Source organism: Arctopsyche grandis, chromosome 13, assembly GCF_051622035.1.
Source record: "Arctopsyche grandis isolate Sample6627 chromosome 13, ASM5162203v2, whole genome shotgun sequence".
Taxonomy (NCBI): domain Eukaryota; kingdom Metazoa; phylum Arthropoda; class Insecta; order Trichoptera; family Hydropsychidae; genus Arctopsyche; species Arctopsyche grandis.
Window position 1 is genome coordinate 15463606 of NC_135367.1, and position 24099 is coordinate 15487704.

Here is a 24099-nt window from a genome sequence, read left to right on the forward strand (position 1 = left end):
ACTTTCACTCGTCGTTAATGAATTTTAGGTCATATATTATGAAACATTCAATTACTTATAAATTTTGTTTAAAATTTACAGTTTCAAACAATTATTTCCCCATAAAATTGTATATATACAGAATACATTGTATTAAACTGAATAAAAAACGATATCCTTGTCTGTGACTAATTTATAGTATTATATGTAATGTTGGCTTTATTTTTAAAAGCAAAATGACGAATTTATGTACTTCGGTCTTATCACTAGTGATTATTATGTCAATACAATTATGATGATTGTTGACTTTGTAATGTAAAAATAAATTAGGCGCAATTAAAACTAGGGTTCTTTTAATATAATAGACGTCATCAAAAGTTTTATTTTTAAAAGTAGTCCTTTAAAGTTAATATCATATTTCCATTTCATTAAAAGAAAATAGAATATTAAAAATAAGAAAATAACATTAAAAATAGAAAACTATTGATGTAACATAAATTTGTGTACTTCCGTTACTTTCGGCCCACTCTGTGCATTCATAAATATTGTACATTTACCAGGAAATAAGCACGTTCACACCTTTGTATGTATGTACATATACTAATAACCAAAACCTTATGCAATTTCAATATGTACAATTAAAACAAGTATTTCGTTATCTCTAAATTATGCGTAATTAACACACAGATACGTACACCATGGCACTATTTCGGTTTTATTTTTGATAAATAGCACAATGATTCACATTGATAAATCACAGTGAATCATTAGAACGATTCACAGGACAATTGAACAGTTTTTAAGGATTTCCCGAGAATGAATCCCAATTACATATATATACTTTCAGTAAAAAAATCATAGACAATGATCTTATTTTCACGCAACGAGTCTCCAACTGCTGGGATCGTGATGATGATGACGATAGTGACGATGATGATGATGATCTCGATTCGTGTTGACGACAAATTGACCAGGCCTGGTTACGTGAGTCGGTTAATCCGTCAATTTGACCCGATCATTAATGACTTATAGGGGAACAAAGTTTATGCTTGCACATGCGCGCTTATGTATACATACGTATCTATGTATGTTTAATAGTAAAAAAAGCTATCAAGTGTAAGATGTGGGTGTCGGAATGACATTAGATGAATTTAAAGACTCGTTTGTGTAAATTATTAGATGACCGGTTCAAATGCGATTTGGCCCGTTGTAAGTAGTTTGCTCATAAATTTTGTATGGTTGAATGTCTCGTTTGTAGAAAGTCCAGGTGGGGCCATTCTGAATTTTTTTTTGAATAGTTTTGGAGATTATTTTTCAAATTTTCAGGTTATATTGAAAATTAAAAATTGTATTTAATTGAAAGGAAGTCTGCATCAAGAAAGCATTAATAGTAAAGACACACAGAAATGTACACGCGTGTCCGGACATTCTATCGCATGACCATTTCATCGCGGTGGCTTTTTATTGTGGGGACAACTCGCTGACAGATTAAATGCAAATATTTTTTATCCACAATATTATTAATCTTTAATTTTTATGTTGAATGTACATTTTGAAATGTATATTGAAACCGTTATTCAAACATTTGGAACAATGATTTTTTGAATCATACATTCATACTTGTATTTGAATCATACAGTATGTTGTTACTCTTTTTTAATAAAATTAATTGAAAACTTTCTAGCTTTCTTTTATCAACAAAACAATTTATACAATTTTTAATTTTCAATATAACCTGAAAATTTGAAAAATAATCTCCAAAACTATTCAAAAAAAAATTCAGAATGGCGCCACCTGGACTATATATTTTGTTCGAAAATTTGAATCACCACATAGTATAATTAAAAATAACTAAAATCTGTCGGCGAATTGTCCCCGCGATGAAATTTCCTAGAATTAGGTACACGGCACATGTTTTTTTTTTAGATAGTTTAAACATGCAAAAAAACGCTGGTAGGCCAAATCTGTACCATCGCGTCCCTTCGCAAGCCTCGCCCACTAGAGTGTTTTTGGAGATATGTTATCCTTGTATTGATTTTGTGCATAGGCTTAGCAATGATCAATAACAGTGATTCCCATATTTGAAGAAACGTAGGAGAATGACACGAAGATACGCCTCCCATGCCGCACTTTCGAGTTTGTTCATACCATAGTACGTGTGTAATTAGTTCGTCATTAATATTACGAACTAATTACGAACAGGAATTATACTTGTCTGTACATATTTACAAACTATGTAGTTTAACATTAGCTTATGATCTAACTACATAAGTCGTAAATAATACGTTAATATACCAAACTATGTAATATCTAAATGTGCATGATAGGCAGAGATTAAGGAAGCTGTAATTACCTATGTACATGCATACATACATACATACCTGCATGATGATATAAGAAAATGCTAGTAACAGTACTTTACAAGACAATTAAAGCTTGTAATTTGATGTGTCGGTTTGACTTGATACGGTTGGTTTAAATGCGCGAAATTCATATGCATATCATAATATATTTTTTCAAAACAATTTATTTCATTAAAAGTAATTATTAAAAATCTAAATGTATATTTAATTTGAATACTGGATATGATTAATATTTTTTGAATTAAATTAAATTTTTAATAATAAAAGGCGTTAACGTACAATAACAAAACAGTTTACATACAAATAGACAGCTTCAGTTTAACAAGTCTTCATTGTTGCCACTTTAGACCTAGGACGTCAATTTAAATCTGATCCTTAGTAAATAAAATCTGACGAAATGTCACTGACACATTTTAACACCTTGAATCTTTAATATATTTAATTAAACTATTTTTAATTAATAAATACATTTAGTATATAGCAGTCGATGCATTCGACATAATAGAAACGTAAAGTCTACCTTAACGATTAATTCATAAAATAGCAATATCGTTCTAAGGAGTCAATATTTGTAAATAATATATTCGCACATATAGTACTTATACGTATATATTTTTATATTATATAAATTAAAATTCATAACTTGTGATATTGATACGATTATGGTTAAGTAAATTCTAGCGCACGTCACATACGTATACAGGAAACTCGTCAAAGGAAGTGAATGAGTATTATTAGATTTTTTTTTTGTAATACAATACTTTTCTACCAAACCTCATAATCATAATCATAAACACAAACATGAAAAAACGTGCAAATTTTTCTCAAAGCTACGTACAATATGCGTGTAATTGAATCGAAGTGACACATGCGTTCGCCACCATTTCCAGGAAAATGCGTGAATTTTACAATAAAAATGGGAAAATTCCCGGAAAAATACTACACGAGCTTACTCACAAAGGTTCAACTTGCTTAATTCTAAAAATAGGTTAACAGTTCAACAATTACGGAAGTTTAAATGTTCGACTTCCGACAGGGTAATTTATATGTATGGTATGCATATATACGATCGATGGAATGCTCGTTACAAAATAAACTGTTTACATATGTATGTATAAGTGTGCCGGTTTAATTAATTTAAGATTATAATTTTGCAAATTAAAATGTCGCAATAAATTTGATTCGATTTAATTGTATTTTTTTTTATCTTAAACACGTCAATACGATTTTTATAGCGTGAAATCCAATAATTTCATAAGATAATGCATTTGCGTATGCAGATTAATAATTTTGCGGTTTCACTGTAATCTGTAATTGAAGTTAATGTGGTCGAAAGGTTCAATTGAATCATGTGCGTATTTCAGACATTAAATTCAATTGGTGTGTACAAACAAATTGAGTTAATGTAATTTTGAACCAGATGGTTCAAAAGCTAATCTAGATTTATGTATGCGGAGAAAATCAACAACTTGGAAATATGCGTGTATGTCTGTATGTAAATTTCAGTTCAACAATGAGTAGCTTGCTTTATTGGATTTGTGCAATCGGAGCAAATATCAGAATGACTGTCACAAACTATGTATGTATGTTTTAGCCTATATAAAGTCTCCGAAACCCCGGTCATAATATATGTAATTAAGGGGTTTACGTGACGAGCCAGAATGTTAAATTACAGAAAACACAAATATCGGAAAGCAAAGATCGAAAATCGAAAGATCTTAAGTCGAAAGATCAAAAAAAAGGGTGCATGGTAAACGGTACATACTCACTTAATTTGCGCGAGCAGGGTACAACGGGAACAAGAGGAACAGGCTTTTCCTCCCATATTCTGCGCGCGCACATTAATACGGGAGGAAAAGCCTGTTCCTCTTGTTCCTGTTGTATCCTGCTCGCGCATATTAAGTGAGTATGTACCGTTTACCATGCACCATTTTTTTTGATCTTTCGACTTAAGATCTTTCGATTTTCGATCTTTGCCTTCCGATATTTGTGTTTTCTGTAATTTAACATTCTGGCTCGTCACGGAGACCGGTAATTAAGAGATCCTTTATGTAGGTACATCCAAGAACAGGTATATTATATTAAATTTAATGCAATGTGTTTTACTTTTTAGTAACTTCTTCGATATATGTATTTTAGTTACAAACTGTGTCTGATTTATTTTATGGAGTTATATAGTCAAATATCATAAAAAATAAATTGAAGCTACATATATTTTTATACACGATAAACGGATTATTTCGCGCATTGCGATCGCACATACGTAAATCGTTGCCTCGAAAATCTCGATTACGGAATATCTGGCACTCGAGTTCTCATTAGTATGATAGTTCGCGTGTATAACTCTCGACGGATGGAATTTTCGTGTGCCAGATGTTCCGTGATCGAGATTTTAGTGACGTGTGCGAGATCGTTTTGTGTGGAATAATCACCGAACCCATATAAAAATCTATAGTTTTTCGTAAAAAAGATTAATGTAATACACTTATGTAGTTATTGATACCGATGAGCTATGAACCAGGGCATCATTTTGGGCTCACAATGCTCCCAATGATGATTTTTTTTAACTGTTGTTTTTCTTTCTGTTATCTTTTAACATGTACATACATACATATATGTATAGCAACAAGGCCTATTTGTATAAAAAATGCCTTTTTATATTTTTTCTTGTTAAATAGTTTTTAAGAAGTTTTTCTCCCAAGGTTTTAAATTTTTAAAAAGGCGGGGACTTGCATTTTCTCTGAGGCCATGTGTAGGTATGTTTTACGTTATTATATTTATATTTTACGTGTATTATTTCTGACAAAGTATAAAAATTGAGGCCCCTAAAATTGTGAGGTCCATTTTTTGAGGCCCTTTCTGACCCCCCCCCCCCCCCGCCCTTCAGATATGGCCTGTATATATATATACATATGTACATATGTATTTTATATGCTCTTCTGAATCTTTTTTTTTCTTTTAAATTTAATCATGTCTTTTATATACATATGTATATTTAACCACATTGACGCTTTGGAGAAACTTGTTAAGTAATTGTGGTGTTAATTCTTTGTAAATAAATATAAATATTTATATATAAAGTTTTTTTAAATATATTTTTAACTAACGTGTTTCTATTCCATCGAGTGTTAAATTAAAAATCGATACACTACAATTTTTTGAGTTATTTCAATTAAAATGGTTCTTTTTGATTATTGTACTTACGTCAAGAAAACCCGCTAGTATGATGCTCATGTTTAAATGTTGAACGAGTCACAAAACACTTTTTATGTATAAGTCTTAAATTAACACAAAAAAATGTATATTTTATGTAACACTTTTCTATACCTTCACCGTTGTTAGTATAATTTTAAAATCTATCAAATCAATGAGAACATGGATTATTTATATTGTAAAATTAAAATTATTAACGTGTGTGGAGAGCTTACCATTAGATTCACAACACACTCCTTATCCATTGTTTTCCACCAATAAAATTTTCGATTGATTTTTTCAACACTTGTCTATGGCGCAAATTCTTGTTCTGAGTTCAAAATTTTCGATTAAAATTATTATGTATGGGGTTCGAGATTTTCATTACTCGATCGACGCATTCTTAGATGCTGTCAATTCCATAGCTAGCTTTGATGTGAGCAGAAAATAGTATGTAAGGTAGAGTACCTACATTTAAATAAAATATATATCAATTATCGATAAGAGTAATGAAATTTTTCATTGTTTGATAGTGAAAACTTTATTTATAAGTATTAAACGCAAATATATTAAACGATAGCATTGAATTTTTACGCGTATGTTTACATTATATTATAATTACATATGTCGATAAATGGAATTGACAACGGTTCATGTTTGTAGTGCCGATTTCTTATAATGTTATTGTAATTATTATTGTATATAGATAGTGTTATTTCAATCCAAATGCAGCTAGTTGTTTTATGATGGATAGAAACCGACCGAAAACAAAAACCACTTCCTGGACGATTAGTGATCGTCTTTAGCTTCTATGTATGTAGAACGCAACGGTATGTTGAATATTTTAATTTTATTTATTATTAATTTGAAAATGTAAAACGATAGATTTTTTTACTGTTTAAATAAATATCGATGTATGTACGATATATTTTAAAATAAATTTGATGACATTTAATCTAATTCGTAAAACGTATGAAATGTGAGTTTCGTAATGCCAATATAAGGTAATGGGGTATGTTTTTATTACATATTATATCGCATATTTTATTACACATTGACGAAATTATCGATGATATGTATTATAATATTTTTTCATCGTAGTAAATATGGATAATCTATATGTGGTATTTTTTATTATGCAATAAATAATAGCAATATTCCAAATTAGATACGACGATTATAGGCTTCGTTGATATTATATGGATATTTTTAATAAAAAGTATTATATATGAAAGATATACATTTCTGAATTAGCAATAAATATACACATGGAATACAAATAAAAGTTATAGTGGTAGTAAATTGTTAAATGATTGAGTATATAGAGAAATTGCTTTTACAAAAGTGGTTCAATGATTTATTATCCAGATTATAAATGATCTACATATATTTATTTTTTGTTGTTTCGTTGCTTGGCTTACATGTTTTCGAATTGAAGCCCCATGTTTTTTTTTATATTTTATTTATTTTTTTATTTTTTATTTTTTATTTTATTAATTGAAAAATCAACAGACAGGATGTACAGAGATAGGTATAAAAAAAACAAAAAGTAAATAAATAATATATGTAACATCCGAGTCCAATAATAGATTTTTACAAAAATGAAAAAGATAAATATAAGGAAAACAAATTAAAAAGTAAAGAATAAAGGCATGACAAAATATGTAGTACATTGCATAATTAAACTGTAGTATTAAAATATTTGGAAAAGGTTATAAGATAGAATATAAGAAGAAATTGAAATTTACAAATATAAAACAAATGAAAAAGGTAAATACAAAATAAACAAATGAAAAGGAAAAGAATGAAAGCTATAATATGATTAAATAGCACATTACATAACTAAACTAAAGTATAAAAGTAATGGAAATATTGGAAAAATAGAATAGGAGAAAAAATGAATCAATCGGTCAAGATTCTCTTGATGTTAGACCTGAATTTATGTAGGGAAATACCAAACAGATCAACCTCATTCAGCTCTCCGTTGAAATATTTTAAAGAAAGATGCGTTTATTTTCTTAAATCATCGATGGTCAAATTGTTACAATATATAATTTTGTTGTTTTAACAACTTAATTATATATTTAAGTATTTTAATACTTAATTAAGGTATTTAAAGCTTTAAAGAATATTATGAAATAAATGTCTATGTAGTTTATTATTCATATTTTAAAAGTTTCACCAATTCAATTGTTTGAGTTTGAATTTGTTTTTTACGCTTTCAAGAACGAATTTGCAATCGAAAATTTTTATCGTACGACAATATTTATTTTAAATTCCATCTAAGTGTACATATATTGATTTCCAAAAATATTGATTTTTTACATGTCAAAAAAAAAATTCCGCGAGAGTTCAATGTTTTTCATCGACCGAAAGCACGCATGTTCTGTATTTTAACTTAATGGAATTTTACGCACATTAGCTCTACAATTCGAAAGCTCACTTTTTCATATTTATTACTTTGTTTTTTGTTTATTTTCGTGTTAGTTTTTGACTTTAGTGCGAGGCGGGTGCACTCTCGCGCGGTGCACCGCGAGCTGAGTCCGCACCGCAACTGCCTTATCATCTACAAAAGCAGTTAGTTGCTTTGGATCTCCTCGATGAGCCAGGGGTCGACAACTGCGGTCCACGAACAGCCGGAGGACTCCGGTCCATACTGGAAGACACACCCACTGACGATGATCTAACTTCAGTCTGGCTTGATCTAACGTTAGCTCGCCCACACGTTTAGTCACAGTTACATTGCAAATCAGATTAGAAATTTATTCCGAAAAGTATGCACAGTATATTGTAACTTCTGCTACTTGAGTTATTTCGAACGTCTTCTGTACTTTATTGAATTTATTTCGAAAGGAGGGTCAAATTATGGCATATGGAAAGGGTACAAAGGAGAATTACAAAGATTCCTTATGAACTTAAATCACTTTCTTATAACGAAATATTGAAAAGAATGAATCTCACTACACTGGAGACGAGAAGAATAAGAGGTGACTTAATCGAAGTCTTTAAAATACTAAATAATCAATATAATTTTCATATTTATTTATTTATTTAATTTATTATTATTTTAAAATAATAACAACAATAAAATGACCAGTGTGACCTGACAGGTTGCCCCAAAGCGTCACACCGGTCATATGTCTAATGTTATTACATTCAATGAAAACACTCACCTCAGAGGTCACTCGCTTAGACTCCAAAGCGACAAATCTAATAAATTGATCAGAGATTCCTTCTTTTCAAACAGAGTAGTTTCAGTTTTGAATAGTCTTCCCAATGATATGGTAACCTGTGATAACGTTAATACTTTTAAGAATAAGCTTGAAAATTTTTTTTAAACTTAAGGATTTCGGTAATTCTTCTTTCCCAAAATCATATTTCTGTTTACTTTTTTTGCTCTCTTATTTTTATTTTAATATTGTCATTTTTTAATATATTTTATTTTTCTCATTTAATTTGCAAATATGTATAAATTGATAAAATATGTATAATCAAACTACTTGGGTCTATCGGCTTTGCCGCCTCCCCCAAGTATATTAAATAAATAAATAAAAAAAATTGTAAGTTAGTCTGTTTACAGACGCTCCAAACAAATATGTATATTAGTTAATTGAATATCTAATATATAATTTCGAAAGAGACTTTGTATGTAAGTATGTATGTATGTACATAAGTATCCTTGGTTGGAACTTCGTAAACAAAACAAAGTCTCTATGACGACAATTCAATTGGTTGAATATTATATTTTTTTCGATTCAAATAAATTTAATTAAAAAAAAAATGAATATTTACTATTAGATTCGCCATGTTTACGCGTTTATATTAAAAATACTGAGCGCAGTCGGGTAAAACAACTAGTTAGCTTATATTAATAATCCACAGCGTAGTGCACTGTTAGAGACATTGCATGCAGGTCGTGGGTTCAAGTCCTGGCCAAATACGCTGCTGGCGAGATCTCGTGGTTATTAAAACACAGATCAACCGGCTCCCGTTTGAATTTTCTGATTTTTCTAGCTTTACTATTGTTGTGCCCGTTGATTTCAACGCTTGGTTGCGGGGAAGGAATTGATACATGACTTAAAATATAGTCATATCTTATATATAAATATAATGTTTGGTAATTTAAAGGCGCGTGCACGTATTAATAGTAAAAAGTAGAGTTATTAGCATCTCGATTTTGTTTTAATCCTATAAATGTTACCTACATAATGTATTTCTCGCAAACTTGCTGTGAATCAAAAATGTTGCTGATTGTCCATAGATTTCTCTATTGTATTCTATGTACTGTTGTGTTTGAAAAATTGTTAGTATTTATGTACAAAAATAGTCTAACCAAATGATGTACTAGGCCGGAGCGAAAAATGCGAATTTTGGATTTTCATCGATGGACCTAAAGGAAAAACCTTCGTTGTATTAAGGAATGTTAAATATATTTTTTTATTGATTTTAAACAATGTTCTGCGACTCCAACCAATCGGTTTATCTCGACAAAAGTTTAGAAAAAGTTGAATTTTTTCATAGATATCTTTCTTTGAGAACAGTTTCGATTTTTCTACTCTTAATACATATGTACATATATAAAATATTAAGTGTGAATGTTTTCAAATTATGCAAGTGGTTAGATTCATTGATCACGTATGTACATATGTAAATTGAAGAGAGGGAGAATTACTATCATACTATCGCATATGAAGGTGAGGTTGGTCATAAAGATTTGAGAGAATCAATTGGTGAAAATTAGTGAGATAATGCTCTAAGGATCCTTTGGGTTATGTTGTAAATAAGCACTCAAGACTCGAGTATGTAGTATGTATGTTCTTTAACCGCAAAATCTCAAATGTTTTAATCTAAAAACTATTTACAATCAAAAGTCATCATGGCTACATACATATGTATGTATGTTCTGTGGGTTTAAAACTTCTGCACAAATCCAATCATTTGAGCGTTGGTTATTAGTTCTATTCCAGTACTTCCCGAGAAAATGTTTTCCGAACAAACTGCTATATTGTTCAAATATACAAATCATACAGGATATAAGAAATACGTTCAACAAATATTGAGATATGACAAATAAAACATTACACAAAAAAATGAATTTTAAATATTTTTCTAGTCGGAATTAGTTGATTATTGAGCTTAATGTTTTTTTCAAATTCCTAACGAATTGCTTTTTTTTTTTTTAGAAACCCCATACAAAGCGGCAGCTTAATATACAAAAACGTCTTTATTTGCCAAGACATTAAGCATACGATTCTTCTCACATTGCGTGGCAAACGAAAAAGAAATACTGAAAGGATTTAAAATCCCATTATATGCTTTTGATTGCTTCTTTTTTTACTTCTTCTGCGTTGCACATCTTACATATGTTTCAGTAAGTTTGCACATGGGTATGTTACGCTTGAATGACAGGTTAATCAAGAATACGAAAGCTGTGCTATATAACATTCGTTTGTACTACATTTAGTTAATATATTGGCTCTTTGTCTTTCGCAGCTCGTTCGTCTTTATATTTCACTATCTCCTATGCACTTGTAATTACCAGTTTTATGGCTAACGAGTACACAAAGAACGTTCGGAACAACAGCGAAATAATCCTTTGGAATTAATTTATTACTTCCGTGTCGAGTTAAGGACGAACGCACTTGATTGAATGATTCAATCCTTCTAGTACTAGTATGTACTGACATTCCACAAGTACTGGAGTACTCTATACATATATTGGTGTAATTTATGTCTTCGAAGAGTTCATCGTACCTCCCGCTATTTTTAAAGGACACATTTGAAGTGAGGTAATTTTATTTGATGTGTACAGGAAACGTAATACATACATATTAAGTTCCGTCAAAATATTTACTCGATTATTATTTATATTATTTGAACTAATACTACAATGGATACGTATAATGTTTCCTGTCGATATGCGTTTATTTTACAGATGCAGCGATCTGTCGGGCAATCATTTCGATTACACTGAGCAACAAAAAATCAAGTCTTTGAGTTACCAGAGCGGAGACATAAATCTTTACCAAGTTTGATCCATTGAATTTGTCTATGATAATGATTTTTGTTGGTTTGCTCTCGTTTGTGAGATAAGAGTGTTTAAAAAATGCGCAATTTTTACATTTATTTGACTTTTGGTCTTAAATCTATTATTGCTGTTCTCAAAGTTAGTAATGAAATCAATAGTCAGATGTTTTTTCTTACTGACTGTGATTTTTTTTTATCGTTTATTGCTCTAATTAGTCCAAATTGATAAACTCATTATATAACGGAACAAAAATTTGTTAAAAAACTATACATACATATATTATATTTGTATGTATTTTTTTAAATTAAATTTAATACATACTTGGGAAAGGCCAATGATGCCATTTTCGGGTTCCCCCTGAGCTACATGTATGATATTTAGCTTGCTCATATATAAATTTGTAGATTTATAAATTTTAAAATCATATTCAAATAGTGATGACATAGTGGGTAAGATGGTTTTTTCCAATTAGATGCGGAACCGTTTCGACAATAATCAGTTTAATTGGCAAACTTTAATAGGGAAATATCCTGTATGTCTAACCACCAGCACTACAGAAATACTCGGAATAAATTCTTTTCAATCAAGGTAAACCCACGGGATCGAACACGGCAACATTTCAGCGATTAGCATTTACGCAACCAAGTTATTTTTGACTTTTCAAATTCACTAGATAATTAATCACAATCAATAGAAAAAAACATTTGAATATCGATTCCAATACTGTATTTTAGCACAGCAATACTAGATTTTGAGTTAAAGACTGCAAAAGCTGAAAAACTGTAAAAGTTGCACATTTTTTGAAAGCTCATATCTCATAAACGAAAGCAGACCAAAAAAAAATCATTTTCATGTTCGAATTATTTAATTAAATATAATTTATAGGGTTAATTTAATTTATATTGTTACTCAGTGTTAACTATATTTATAATAAGCTGTAGATAGTAATTTTTTCAAGGACTTAAAATTGTATTGAACTAAGCACCGCAAGCTTGACTGTATTGTTGATGTTCATCAGTCTAATAAAATTCTGATTTATCGAGATTACTTCTTATTTAAGATTAAGTTGAAGTCTGCTTCAGCATGAAATTTATTGGTGTATTATAGTGATTGTATATTGAAAACAAAAGATTGGAGTGCTTATTGGAACAATAGTAGTAAATATCTGCAGCACGTGGTCGAATCAATGGTACGTTTGTTGATCAAAGTAATTTAATTATTTAACGGAATATAATATGAAAACAACACTTTGGCAAGTAACCAAAGTCACCTATCAACATTGTTTTCTTCTTTAGTAGTAGTAGTCATCCTGTTTACGTACAAGGTCTCTGAGGTTACCGTCAGTCTTAATTATCTACGAGAAGCGAATTCATATCATGGATTATTTTATTTTTTAGTCTAAAAATTTTATTTTCTATAGAGAATAATGTTTGTATGTGGACCATTTGAGATATCTAATTATAGTGGTCCGACCCATTTATATATGTATGTTATATTATATGAGCTTTTGTGATAGCATTCCTACGCCTTTCATACTATTCAAATCGGGCTTCATATGAACGATATTGAATTTAATCTGGTTTAGAGAGAAGATTCATCTGATACGTATGCACTATAATAAGTCATAATAAATTTCTCTCCATAAAAGGAAAGTTAGGAAATTCGATATCGACTAAACGAAGAGCCGGTATTACACGACAATGCATCGACATTAATCAAAATTTGACAACTTCTTGCTCGGATCGACCAGTTTTGATTTTATTACATTAACATAAACTGAACATCCGTTTTGGTTAACTTTCTACATACGTGATAATTAATTTTATCTTTCCCGTTTCCTTTTTTAAATGACACGATAACTTTTGCTAATATTTACGCGGATGTTATCACAGTTTTAAAAACGACAATGACGAATGTTCTGATGAATAAAAACATCATAAATATCGAAACAAATTTGAATAAATAATATACACTTATGTACATAGATATAACGAGCCTGTCGTAGAATTTATTTATTAGTATTTTTATTGCGTTTTTTTATTCGTAGATAAGGGCTTTCTTATGTAAATTTTCTTTTTGTAGAGATTGTACTGCAGTTTCGAAATTATCCTCAGGATATACGATCCTGTATTTCGAAGTTCCGGTTATCATCCACGCCCACTCGTTTCTCACAGAGCCCCCACGTTCGATTACATTAATATTGTGCAGCTTTTTCGAATGCTAAAGGTTGATGATCCCTGCGAGAGAAAAGCTCGAGCGCAATATTTCGGTGTCGCTTCAATATTTGATGATAATACGACAGCAATAATTCATATCGCGTTCCAAATATTTTTTATTATTTTACAAGCCGTGTGTCGTAATGAGACGTCGGAATATGTGAAATTTCGGAAACGTTAAAAATATGATATCTTGTACGTGTTAACATTTTTTTCTATTTGATATTTAATCGGGAGAAAGTTTCAAATCGCAAGCGTAGTACGAGAATATATATAATGGGTACGTACATAATTTGAGACGCGGTAAACGAGTGGTGGTGATTTTACGTATGTATATCATTAAATAAATAATGGGCATTCATGGGATTGACGGTTGAAATACTAATACCTATATTATGTGTACTTATGTATGTATGTATATTAATTATATAGACGTATTAATTAAAATATTGATTTTATCAAGTGTTTTTACAAGACTATTCAATTTGAATGTACATAATGCCATTCAGCTTTTTTTATATGAAATTTACGTGATTTTTATTTTTAGATGTGATAGATGCATTATCTATATTTATACATAATTCAGTGATTCATAAACTAGTTACACGTATAAAAATTCGTAATTTTAATTCATATTATAAAAATTTTGATTCTCCTGTTACTAATATTTGTTAAAAACAACATTTTTCTGAACTATATATTGTACATATCATGGGAAGGGTGCTAATCTTATACATACGTTACAGTGAAACTGTAATTGTCAGTGAAATTATAATTTCACTGACTGAAGCAGTGAGGATGGATACAACAAAATAATTCCAAATTCATTTCTCAATGTCAGTGAATTTGTAATTCGAATTACAAATTCACAACTTCACAAACGAATTCAAATTACAACGTATTACCCACCCTAACAACTTAATTTTAAATTAATAAAACCAACCCTAACCTAACCTTGAATAAATAAAATCATCCCTAACCTAAACTTAAATAAATAAACCCAACCCTAACTTTACCTAACCTAACCTAACCTAACCTTAAATAAATAACTAAGATATTATGATTTGTTTGCTTTCGCATCCAGTCCCACAGATGCGGCATCAAAAACAGCCAAATCGAAACAGAATGTGGACCACGTGTGGGGATCAGAGTGGGGATGGAGAGGAGCGGGGTTGTGACGTGGTGTGGCGCGATTCGTGTCAGCGACGCACTCTCATCCAACTGCCAAAAATTATAATTTCACTAATAGGGGCCAGTAAAAATTTAATTGGTTATGATTTCACTAAAACGTCAGTGAAATTATTTATTTATTTATTTTGTTGGGAAAATTAACAGTTTATTAAATTACATAAATTGATAAAAGAACATAATTATTTTAAGAAAAACCATTAAGAATTTTCGCATACAGGTTATAATTTCACTGCTGTTTTATTTTCACTTAAACATATGTATATAAAAAAAAACAAATATCATTCGTTGTGTGTGTAGTGTAGTTCGTTTGTGATTGGCAATTAAATTTAATAAAAAAAAATGAATGTTGAATATTAGAATAACCATCTTTAAGCAGTTTATATTACAAATACCAAGCGAAGTATAATATAGTATAAATAATACAAAAGAGTATAATGATATGAGGTATTTATAAAAAGTGTATTTTGTTTTATCTATTTCATTTTTACAGTGACATTTTGCAACTTTTGATTGTATAAGTTCTACAATGTGCATAAGTATATTTTGTAACACATTCTACAATGTGCATAAGTTTATTTTAACAATCAGCAAATTTGGATTTGCGACGAGTTTGCGAGATTCTGAGAGGTGGGAGAGGATGCTGATTTAATTTGATTGGTCACAACAATTAGGTTAGATAAAATGGAAAACTCTAACGGGAGACGGCTGATCTGGATTTAATAATCATCCAGATTTTTCCTGCAGCGTATATATGTATGTAAATCAAATAATAACTCGGGATTTGAACCCTCAACCTCACTACTGGTAAACAAAAGCTTAACCAGTGAGCCACGCTGTGGTAAATCATTGTACTTTATACTATAGAAATATATCTATAGATGGAGGGAAGTCAGATGAAACTGAAATTACAAAGATGTCGATTTGATTTTTTTGTATAAAAAACAATCTTGAAAATCTTTGAAAAAAGGCTTTGAAAATCGGCCAAAGTTTTACTAGGGCTTCGTGACTTACAAAGTACTTGTAGAACGTTCTATGTAACTCGTATCTAAATTAGTCAAACATTTAAATGTCATCCATATGTTATCCAGCATGTGTATTTTGGTTTCATATTTCCCGACCACTACAATTTAAAGTTGAATACATGGAAAACCACCACTTAAAAAAATACAAGTATGAATTATAAATATTAACAATGACAATCTGCTATATTATTTAATAAAACTTCCTTCATATTATTTAACAAAATTTCCTTCGTATTATTAATGAACTTTGTTTACATTTATTTTTATTTTTATTATTAATACATTCAATGAATCACATCACGAAACTGAAATTGAATTGTTTGCGATCTCTGGATTATAACTACGAATAACACTGGTTGCATTATTTAAACCGGGCATCCGTTCAAGAACTACAATACAGTTTATTCAATTACATATGAAACAGTGTGCTCAATGCATTTAACATTTTCTGATAAGATATTTTTAAATCAGTATATATGTATGTATGTACATACTGTACAGTATTTTTACATTATGCGAAAGGCATCAACATACATTATGCATAAATTTGACTAAAGTTACATGTATGTAATGGAGGCTAACGTTTCGATAGAAAGCCCATAGGTGAGATTGAAACTCTTGATTGCTTAAAACGCACTTATACATAGTGTTTGAGCTTGTCACTAACTACCTTCAGACATAATTCACGTCAACGTAATTGCGATACTCCAACGCAACTAAGGAAGAATTTCACGCATGTCGAAAGCTACTTTCCAACCTTTTATCTCGAAGACAGTTGTCAACTGATTTACTCGCTTGTGCCGCAATGCACTTAGGAAGCGTCTTAAAAGCTCACTAGAAAGTCTAATCGACTGTAACGTACACATTCCTCTAATTCCCACGAATTGGTTGTCGTTATTATCAATGTTCAACTCCTTCCTGGTTCTGGATATCTTCAAGATATTCACATCAACGTGGTGGCGGATTTTTTAATCTTTGATGGCTTGAACTTTAAATGATCAAAGGGATTTGCCAACATTTTATGTACATATTAAAATCAAGTGCTTTGCCTGAATTATAAATAAATTCAATTTCAGTTTTCAAAGATAAGCAATGGTTTAGCGCAGGCCGTATTCTGATCCAGTGGTCATTGAAAAAACCAACATTGGAATTCTTTACAATCAAAATAATACGACGGACGAAACTTTTGGTAAGAGGTCTATAATAGACAGTAGAATAGACTAGTGGTTATCATATAATGCTTTGAACAAAGTGGTCACGGGTTCAAATCCCACCGGTTTCTGCTGACCAGACCTTGGATTTGTGACTCTAAATCAGAGTTTGCCATTTTATCTGATTTTAATTGAAACTGTTCCAACAATTTGGCAACCTTACCCATTTTCTCGCCAATCTTGAGTTTTCAACAATCTCGAATTTCGCTGAATTGTATAAAATGCTGCAAATTTACACATATGCTTATAAATATCTTTGTTGATGTTAATTTATATGTACATATGTACATATTTATTGAATTTCGCTGAATTGTTTAAAAAAAACCATAGTAGTTTGATTACAAATTTGACCTCGGTAGATGTTAATTGATATGTATTTACTTTGTATAATAATACTTGTATCAAATGTTTCTGGCCAGGAAGGCGCATTGGGGTTACCTGTTAGGCCTCCCTGGTATAAATTTAAAAATAATAATAATAAAAATGAGTGTACTTAATAGAATAGGATTGAAATGAAGAACACTAATTGAATATTTATTCGCTGCCAAGATCTCACATGATTTTACGATAAGATGAGATGAATATTGACAAAAGATATTGATTAATTTAAAAATTACATAAATACGCGTTAATATTCTGAATAATGGAGATAACTGGTCTGCACTTGGTATGAAGCAAACCTTTAAAGGTAGGACTTGTTATCAACCAAACCGTCAACAAAACCTTTAGTTCAAAAACTGAGATACTTATTGAATATGTTGTTAAATGAGAAATGCAAAATTTTATATTATTATGATCGGAATTAAATGTTTATTTAAGGCCGATCATAATACATATGTATAACCGAATCAAAAATTGAACTTTGGGCTTCGAGAGGGCTTTGACCTTGCAATTTGCATCCTCTGTACAAATGAGCAAGTGACGCAACTACAACGTCCAATCGTCAACTTCCTGATCTTGAATTTTGATTAGACTATTGATATTGTGGACAGGGAAATGGCCGAAGCACACGCGTCATGAATGACCATCGCGTCGCGTCAATTGAATCAATAAAGCAAAACAGTGAACGACCTGTCCAGTCAAAGGGTTAATCCATACCGACAAAGATCATCGCCGATACGCTTTTTTCAGACAATGGACATGCCGTGTAAAATGGACCGGCCATTGTTGTCGTCGTGTTTCCCGCGCATTTTATCATCACAATTACGATGGTATCGGATTCGCGAAGTTCGGTCGAATTAGCGCCAATTTAAATTAAATTGTGCGACGCCACTGTGTCCAATTTTCGGGACGTTCGTTATATTTAATTGAGTGTGGAATTTGTGAACAAAAACAGACGGTTTTTGAAAAAGGCGATTCGCATTCGTCAACGTTCTCCCACGATTGACAGTTTGACGGGTCGATAGCGTGTTGATAACAAGCAATGCACGGGCATTCCCTTTTTTGGTCCATTGCGCGTTGGATTGTCGATTGCCATGTTCATATGTATTATTGACGTGTGTAATGTAATCATTATGATTCTATTGTGTGTGTGTGTTTGGGAAAGTTTGCGGTAGCCGAATTACATGTTAGAAAAAAGAGAAAGAGGAGTTCGGAAAAAAAATACAAAGGGCCAAAGTCATTAGAAGGGTATGAGGAGATATTTGTAACAATTAGAAATAGGTACATGAAATTATTATAGCTATATTTCTTTCGAAAATATATGGCTTGAAATTTCATGAAGTATAAAAATGTTGAAATTTGTATCAATGGAAATATGCATAACAAATAAGAACAACGTATGCCAACAATGATGCTTTTGTTTTTTATATTTTGAATTTTAGTTTAAAATTCAATACTTATTTCTTAAAAAAAAAGAACTGTAAACACACTTTTCCGGGTACATACATACATATTTCTAGGGAAATCAAGAGTTATTTTGTCGGGTTTAAGGCTTTTACTAGGATTTCACTTATTATTACGATACATAGGTTAGTAAGAAAATAATTACTTTATCTACATATGTGTATACACATGTTGTATTCAGGGCTGTGGAGTCGGAATCCGAGCATTTCAAGCGGAGTCAAAGTCGGAATCGGAGTCGTAAAAATCAACCGACTCCGGCTTCTTATCTTTATTAGCTTTAATTAATGGTGTTACGATGTGTGTCAACATGTGTTTTTAATTTTATTGACGTAAATCCACCAAAAAATTTAAATTTAATCATTTCTTTATAAAAATTATGAATTTTAGAATACATTATAAATAAAACCGTTGATTTGCACGTATTTTGATGTGTTGTGGCCAACACTGATTGTTTCCTACGTTTCATACTTTTTTTATTCTCAATTTCATTTTTTTATATTAAATTGATTTGCTTGTATATGAGACGTACTTACTTTTTATTTATACCTATTTCATTACCAATAATTCAATTAATTGGGTTACATATATATATATTTAGTGGTTTCTATAAATTTTGAAAATCGCGACTATTTTTACTAACCTCTTATTTATTACTAAAAATTTCATATGTTGCCAAAAAAACTCGATCTTACTAAAGTCGTTAAAGTCGAAGTCGGACTTGAATTATAAAATAAATTCGGAGTCGGAGTCGGTAAATTTTGAAATGACTCCATAGCTCTAGTAATGAAAATAAAAAAAAGAAATGAAGTAAACAAATGAAAATGAAGTAAACAAATGAAAATGAAGTAAACAAATGAAAATGAATTTTCATTTATCTACATATTGCCATCTACATATATAACTCAAAATCTTTTTACTATTTGTAGGTTTGCATACTGACTTATCGATTTATTTAAAAAAAATCATTAAATTACAACATTATTTTATTGATAATTAATAAATTTTGACCATTTATATTCCGAAAAATATGAGCCAGAAAAAATACATTTGAAAATGCATTGCATTGTAAAAAAACATACATATTTAGAAAAATTGATTACACGTTCAACATGCAATGCAGTATTAAAGCATCATTTGCATTTTTTATTCTAAATCATTTTACGCGTTTTTACAAGGTTTTTTTTATCAAGTCTATGATTAAAATCCACACATGTATGTGTGTATGTGTTTTACTATCACCGGATTTGCAAACTACATATTTGCTGTTTTTTTTTATTTATTTATACTAGACTGATTCCCACTGCTATCTAAAAGTTTTATTTAAGTCAAAATCATTTCAAAAGCGTGAGAATGTCATTAAATCAAATATTACAGCGACTACATAAATAAAACGCAAGGATTTTGTAATTCACGGTGACTAAATTATGATTCAGATAAAAATTCCGAATAGTATACATGCATATATCTAGCATTCTGAACATGTAATTGGTACTAAAAAAAAAATCATTTTGATACAAAGTAGTTCCACAATAAATACAACACGCGATTTTTTGTTGTTGTAATTTTCAAACGAAAATTTAAATACAATATATTTCTTAGTAAAGTCTAACCTACTCATCGTTACATCCAAAAGTTTTAGCGAAGATGTTCACGGAATTTTTTGTATAACTTTCAAATGTCGACGAAAACTCTTTATGCATTATTCAACAATGGATTTTGTTAAATAGCTTATAGTATACGATTATTCAATTGCGGGTCGATTTATTTTTAGATTTTACATAAGTAATATATGAGGCAATGAGTTCTAGTTAAATTCTCAATATATCTAAGAGTACACGAAATATAACATTAAAAATCTAAACATTTACTTGTCCTTATTGCACGGAGATAATACTAATAGTATTTATAATTAATACATATGCACATATAATATACTTATGTACGTAATTTTATTACTACTTGAAGTTCAATTAAACAATTGATAAGTACATATTTTATATCTACAAATAACGAGATAATGTCTGAAACACACGTGCAAGTACTCACAAGATGCAAAGTACTGATGTTTGAATATACCAGTATTAATTAAACCAAAACTCAACAAAGTTAATCACTGATAAAAAGAAACTTTGTTTCCCATGCAAAGACACGAACAGATATTTTTAGATATATATGCGGTTAAGGTTACAGATAAAACCGGATCAATATGGTTATAGTCGTGATGCTGCATTTTTTACATCGTCTTGTCTAACTAGCTATGTAACTAGAAAAATCAACAAAAAAATAATCTCGAACATTTGATTAATTTTTTTTTGTATTATATGAGGTAATGTTTTTGTTTTTAAAGGCAGAAGTGCATTCTGCTTTAACTAGGAAGGGTCCGAATAAATTTCATTTTATTTTTCGATCTTTGAGTTATTATTTTTTTTAATTAAAAAGTTGATTTACTGATTCGATGGAATTTAACGATATGAAATTCGTGTTTATCCCGTTTTTTCAAACACTACTACTATGAAACTTGATTGTTGATTCATCAGACTCATAAAATAACAGTGTCTTCCAATTTTTTTTTTTTATTATTTTCCTATTTGCAGAAAGTAATAAATTAGTAATCACTGCAGAAATTCATTTCCAACGATAAAGTATTTTGATACTTTCAAATTGAATTTGAGACGGCCTCATTATAAAAAAAAATTTATTCAAAATATTAAAAAAAAATAAGCATTAAAATATCGATTTATGTACACTTTTAAGTACTGTTTGTGTTGTGTCGATGTTGGAAGTTATTTATCGTTCACCGAACAAATTAACACATCGGTGATAGGAACGAAAGGAATTCAATTGTTCAACTTTCGATTTGAGTCGTATGTTAAAATATTAACAATAAATTTGTAAGCTTTGTAAACAATGTAGCTAAAATAAATTCTGGCCCGGTTTTTCAAATACATACATATGTACATGATATCATTCAAACTGGGAGTTCAGTAATACTGTTTACATATGTATTTACTGTTCATGTTAAATAAATCCTTCAGAAAATATTCCCACGTTCCATCGGGCAAAATTTACCATCAAACATAATAAAATAACAAGTACATACATACATACAAATGTACATGCATTTGTTGATTTCTGATGTTTATTTCTCTTATCTATGTATAATACCTATATGTATTATCAAAATAAATAAATACACGGTCGTTCAATTCGAATATACCATAAGTATTTACATACATACATACATACATACATACATACATACATGGAAGATAATAAGTGTGTTCGTTGTCGCGTTCGGTCGTGTCGCCAAAGTGTGTTTTTGCTACTTCTTCATTGTTACTAAATAAAATATAAAATGGCCAAGTACGTGCAAAGCGTCTCCAAAATATTAGAGAGTATGGTCCAAGTCCTCATGGACCCTGTCAATAGATTTAGCAAGGACCAAATGGCCAAATTGATGCCTTTCACCTCTGATATCTCGCAAACTGTAGGCGAAATGTCCTGTAATATTGCAATGCTGGAAGGAGAGCTGTCAGCTACCAAAATTTATATGTCTAAAGATACACCCACCACGATTGAATCGACATTGGAACTTGTTAGTGAAATGGAAGAAAGAAAAAATAGAAAAAACAATGTTATCATATTTGACATTAATTCCATCGAACAATTCCATCGAACAAATATTTATATCAACCAAAATTTTCAATGTAAAGTGCATATTCGGTTGTGTTTACATCCCTCCATCCTCTGACATTAGTGTATATAATAATTTTATAAATAATATTAAAACAATCAGATTAAAATATCCTGATTCAAAATTCTTAATAACTGGTGATTCTAATCTACCAAATTTGGACTGGCAAAACCTTGAAATGAATGAAAATTCTCCAATTCATCAAGAAATTATAAATTTATCTTTAAATTTAGGTCTTAAACAATTTAATACTATTTCCAACTTGAATGATCGTGTCTTAGATTTAGTTTTTTCCAATTTCAAAAACACTAACGTTATGAAATCTCATGATGTTCTATCTCCAGTGGATGGCCATCATCCACCCCTAGATATTATTATTACTTTAAATAAATCTACTAATCTACCTTTAATTCAGCAAAATATTTTTGATTTTCACAGAGCCGATTATAACACCCGCGGCCGGGCTATAGTGAGTGGACGTGTTTGTGCGCGCTCTCGGTTATTACTAACGCCAGCTGTCTCTACACTTTAGAACCACTAATAGAAGCCAGGAATAACAACAAGGAGCTAGGAGGAGCTCTTGGTACATCGCAGCGTCCGTATCAACATTGTATTTCGTATCTAAAGGTGTACGCCGTTGTACTGCGAACGATATACGTATTGTTGCGTTTACGTGATGGGCGATTGTTGTCGCATGTGGCGCGATCTTTTTTTCGATGCGATAAACCGTATCGAAAAGAGATTTGCTGCTTTGGAGTTGTTACTTCAAAGTTCAGCCTCAAGAGGTGATGTCCCTCATCTTTCTGTTTCCCCTGTTGCTAATGCAGCTACTGTGAACGGTGGCTCCAGTCAGAAGAAGAGGAAGAGGAAGGGACGCAAATCTGATGGTGCTACCAATCCTCCTTTTGTCCCCTCTGCACCTAGAGTCAATATGCGCCGCTTATCCCTGTCTCGGGACGGTGGAAAGTCTGTATCCGGACTTTTGGCTGCCACACCATCGAATAAGCAACTACCACTTCATCGGCGGAATTTTGAAGTTGGGACGGCTGTTTCCGGTAGTATCACTGCAGCTAGAAGACTCATCCACATTCATGTATGGAAGCTCTCCTTGGGTACTTCCTGCGATGCTGTACGAACTCATGTTCGAGCCATCTGTGGAGGCGTGGATGACATAGAGGTGTTATCACTAAAAGCACGTGGAGACTATGGATCTTTTAAGATCTCTGCCCCTGCTTCTGTGGCTGGCCTGCTTTTTTCTGCTGATTCTTGGCCTGCTGGGGTCCACTTCGGCAGATTTAGGGACTGGAGAAATAAAACTAAGAGTAATATTAACTCTACTTCCACTACTAGTAACACTA

At 30.9% G+C, this 24099-nt stretch overlaps 1 protein-coding gene across 2 annotated transcripts in view; it reads right to left on the reverse strand.

Annotated features, from left to right (window-relative positions):
* The window catches only part of LOC143921440 (phospholipid phosphatase 2-like), a 63430-nt gene that overhangs the window by 30059 nt on the left and 9272 nt on the right, over positions 1-24099 (reverse strand). Inside the window, exon 1 of one of the 2 annotated variants that reach the window (XM_077444754.1) lies at positions 5547-5698. The exons of the other annotated variant lie outside the window; for it this stretch is intronic. Coding sequence (XP_077300880.1) covers positions 5547-5576 — 30 coding nt within the window. The 5' untranslated portion in view covers positions 5577-5698. Of the gene's footprint in view, positions 1-5546; positions 5699-24099 lie in introns of those variants that run through there. 2 annotated transcript variants of the gene reach the window in all.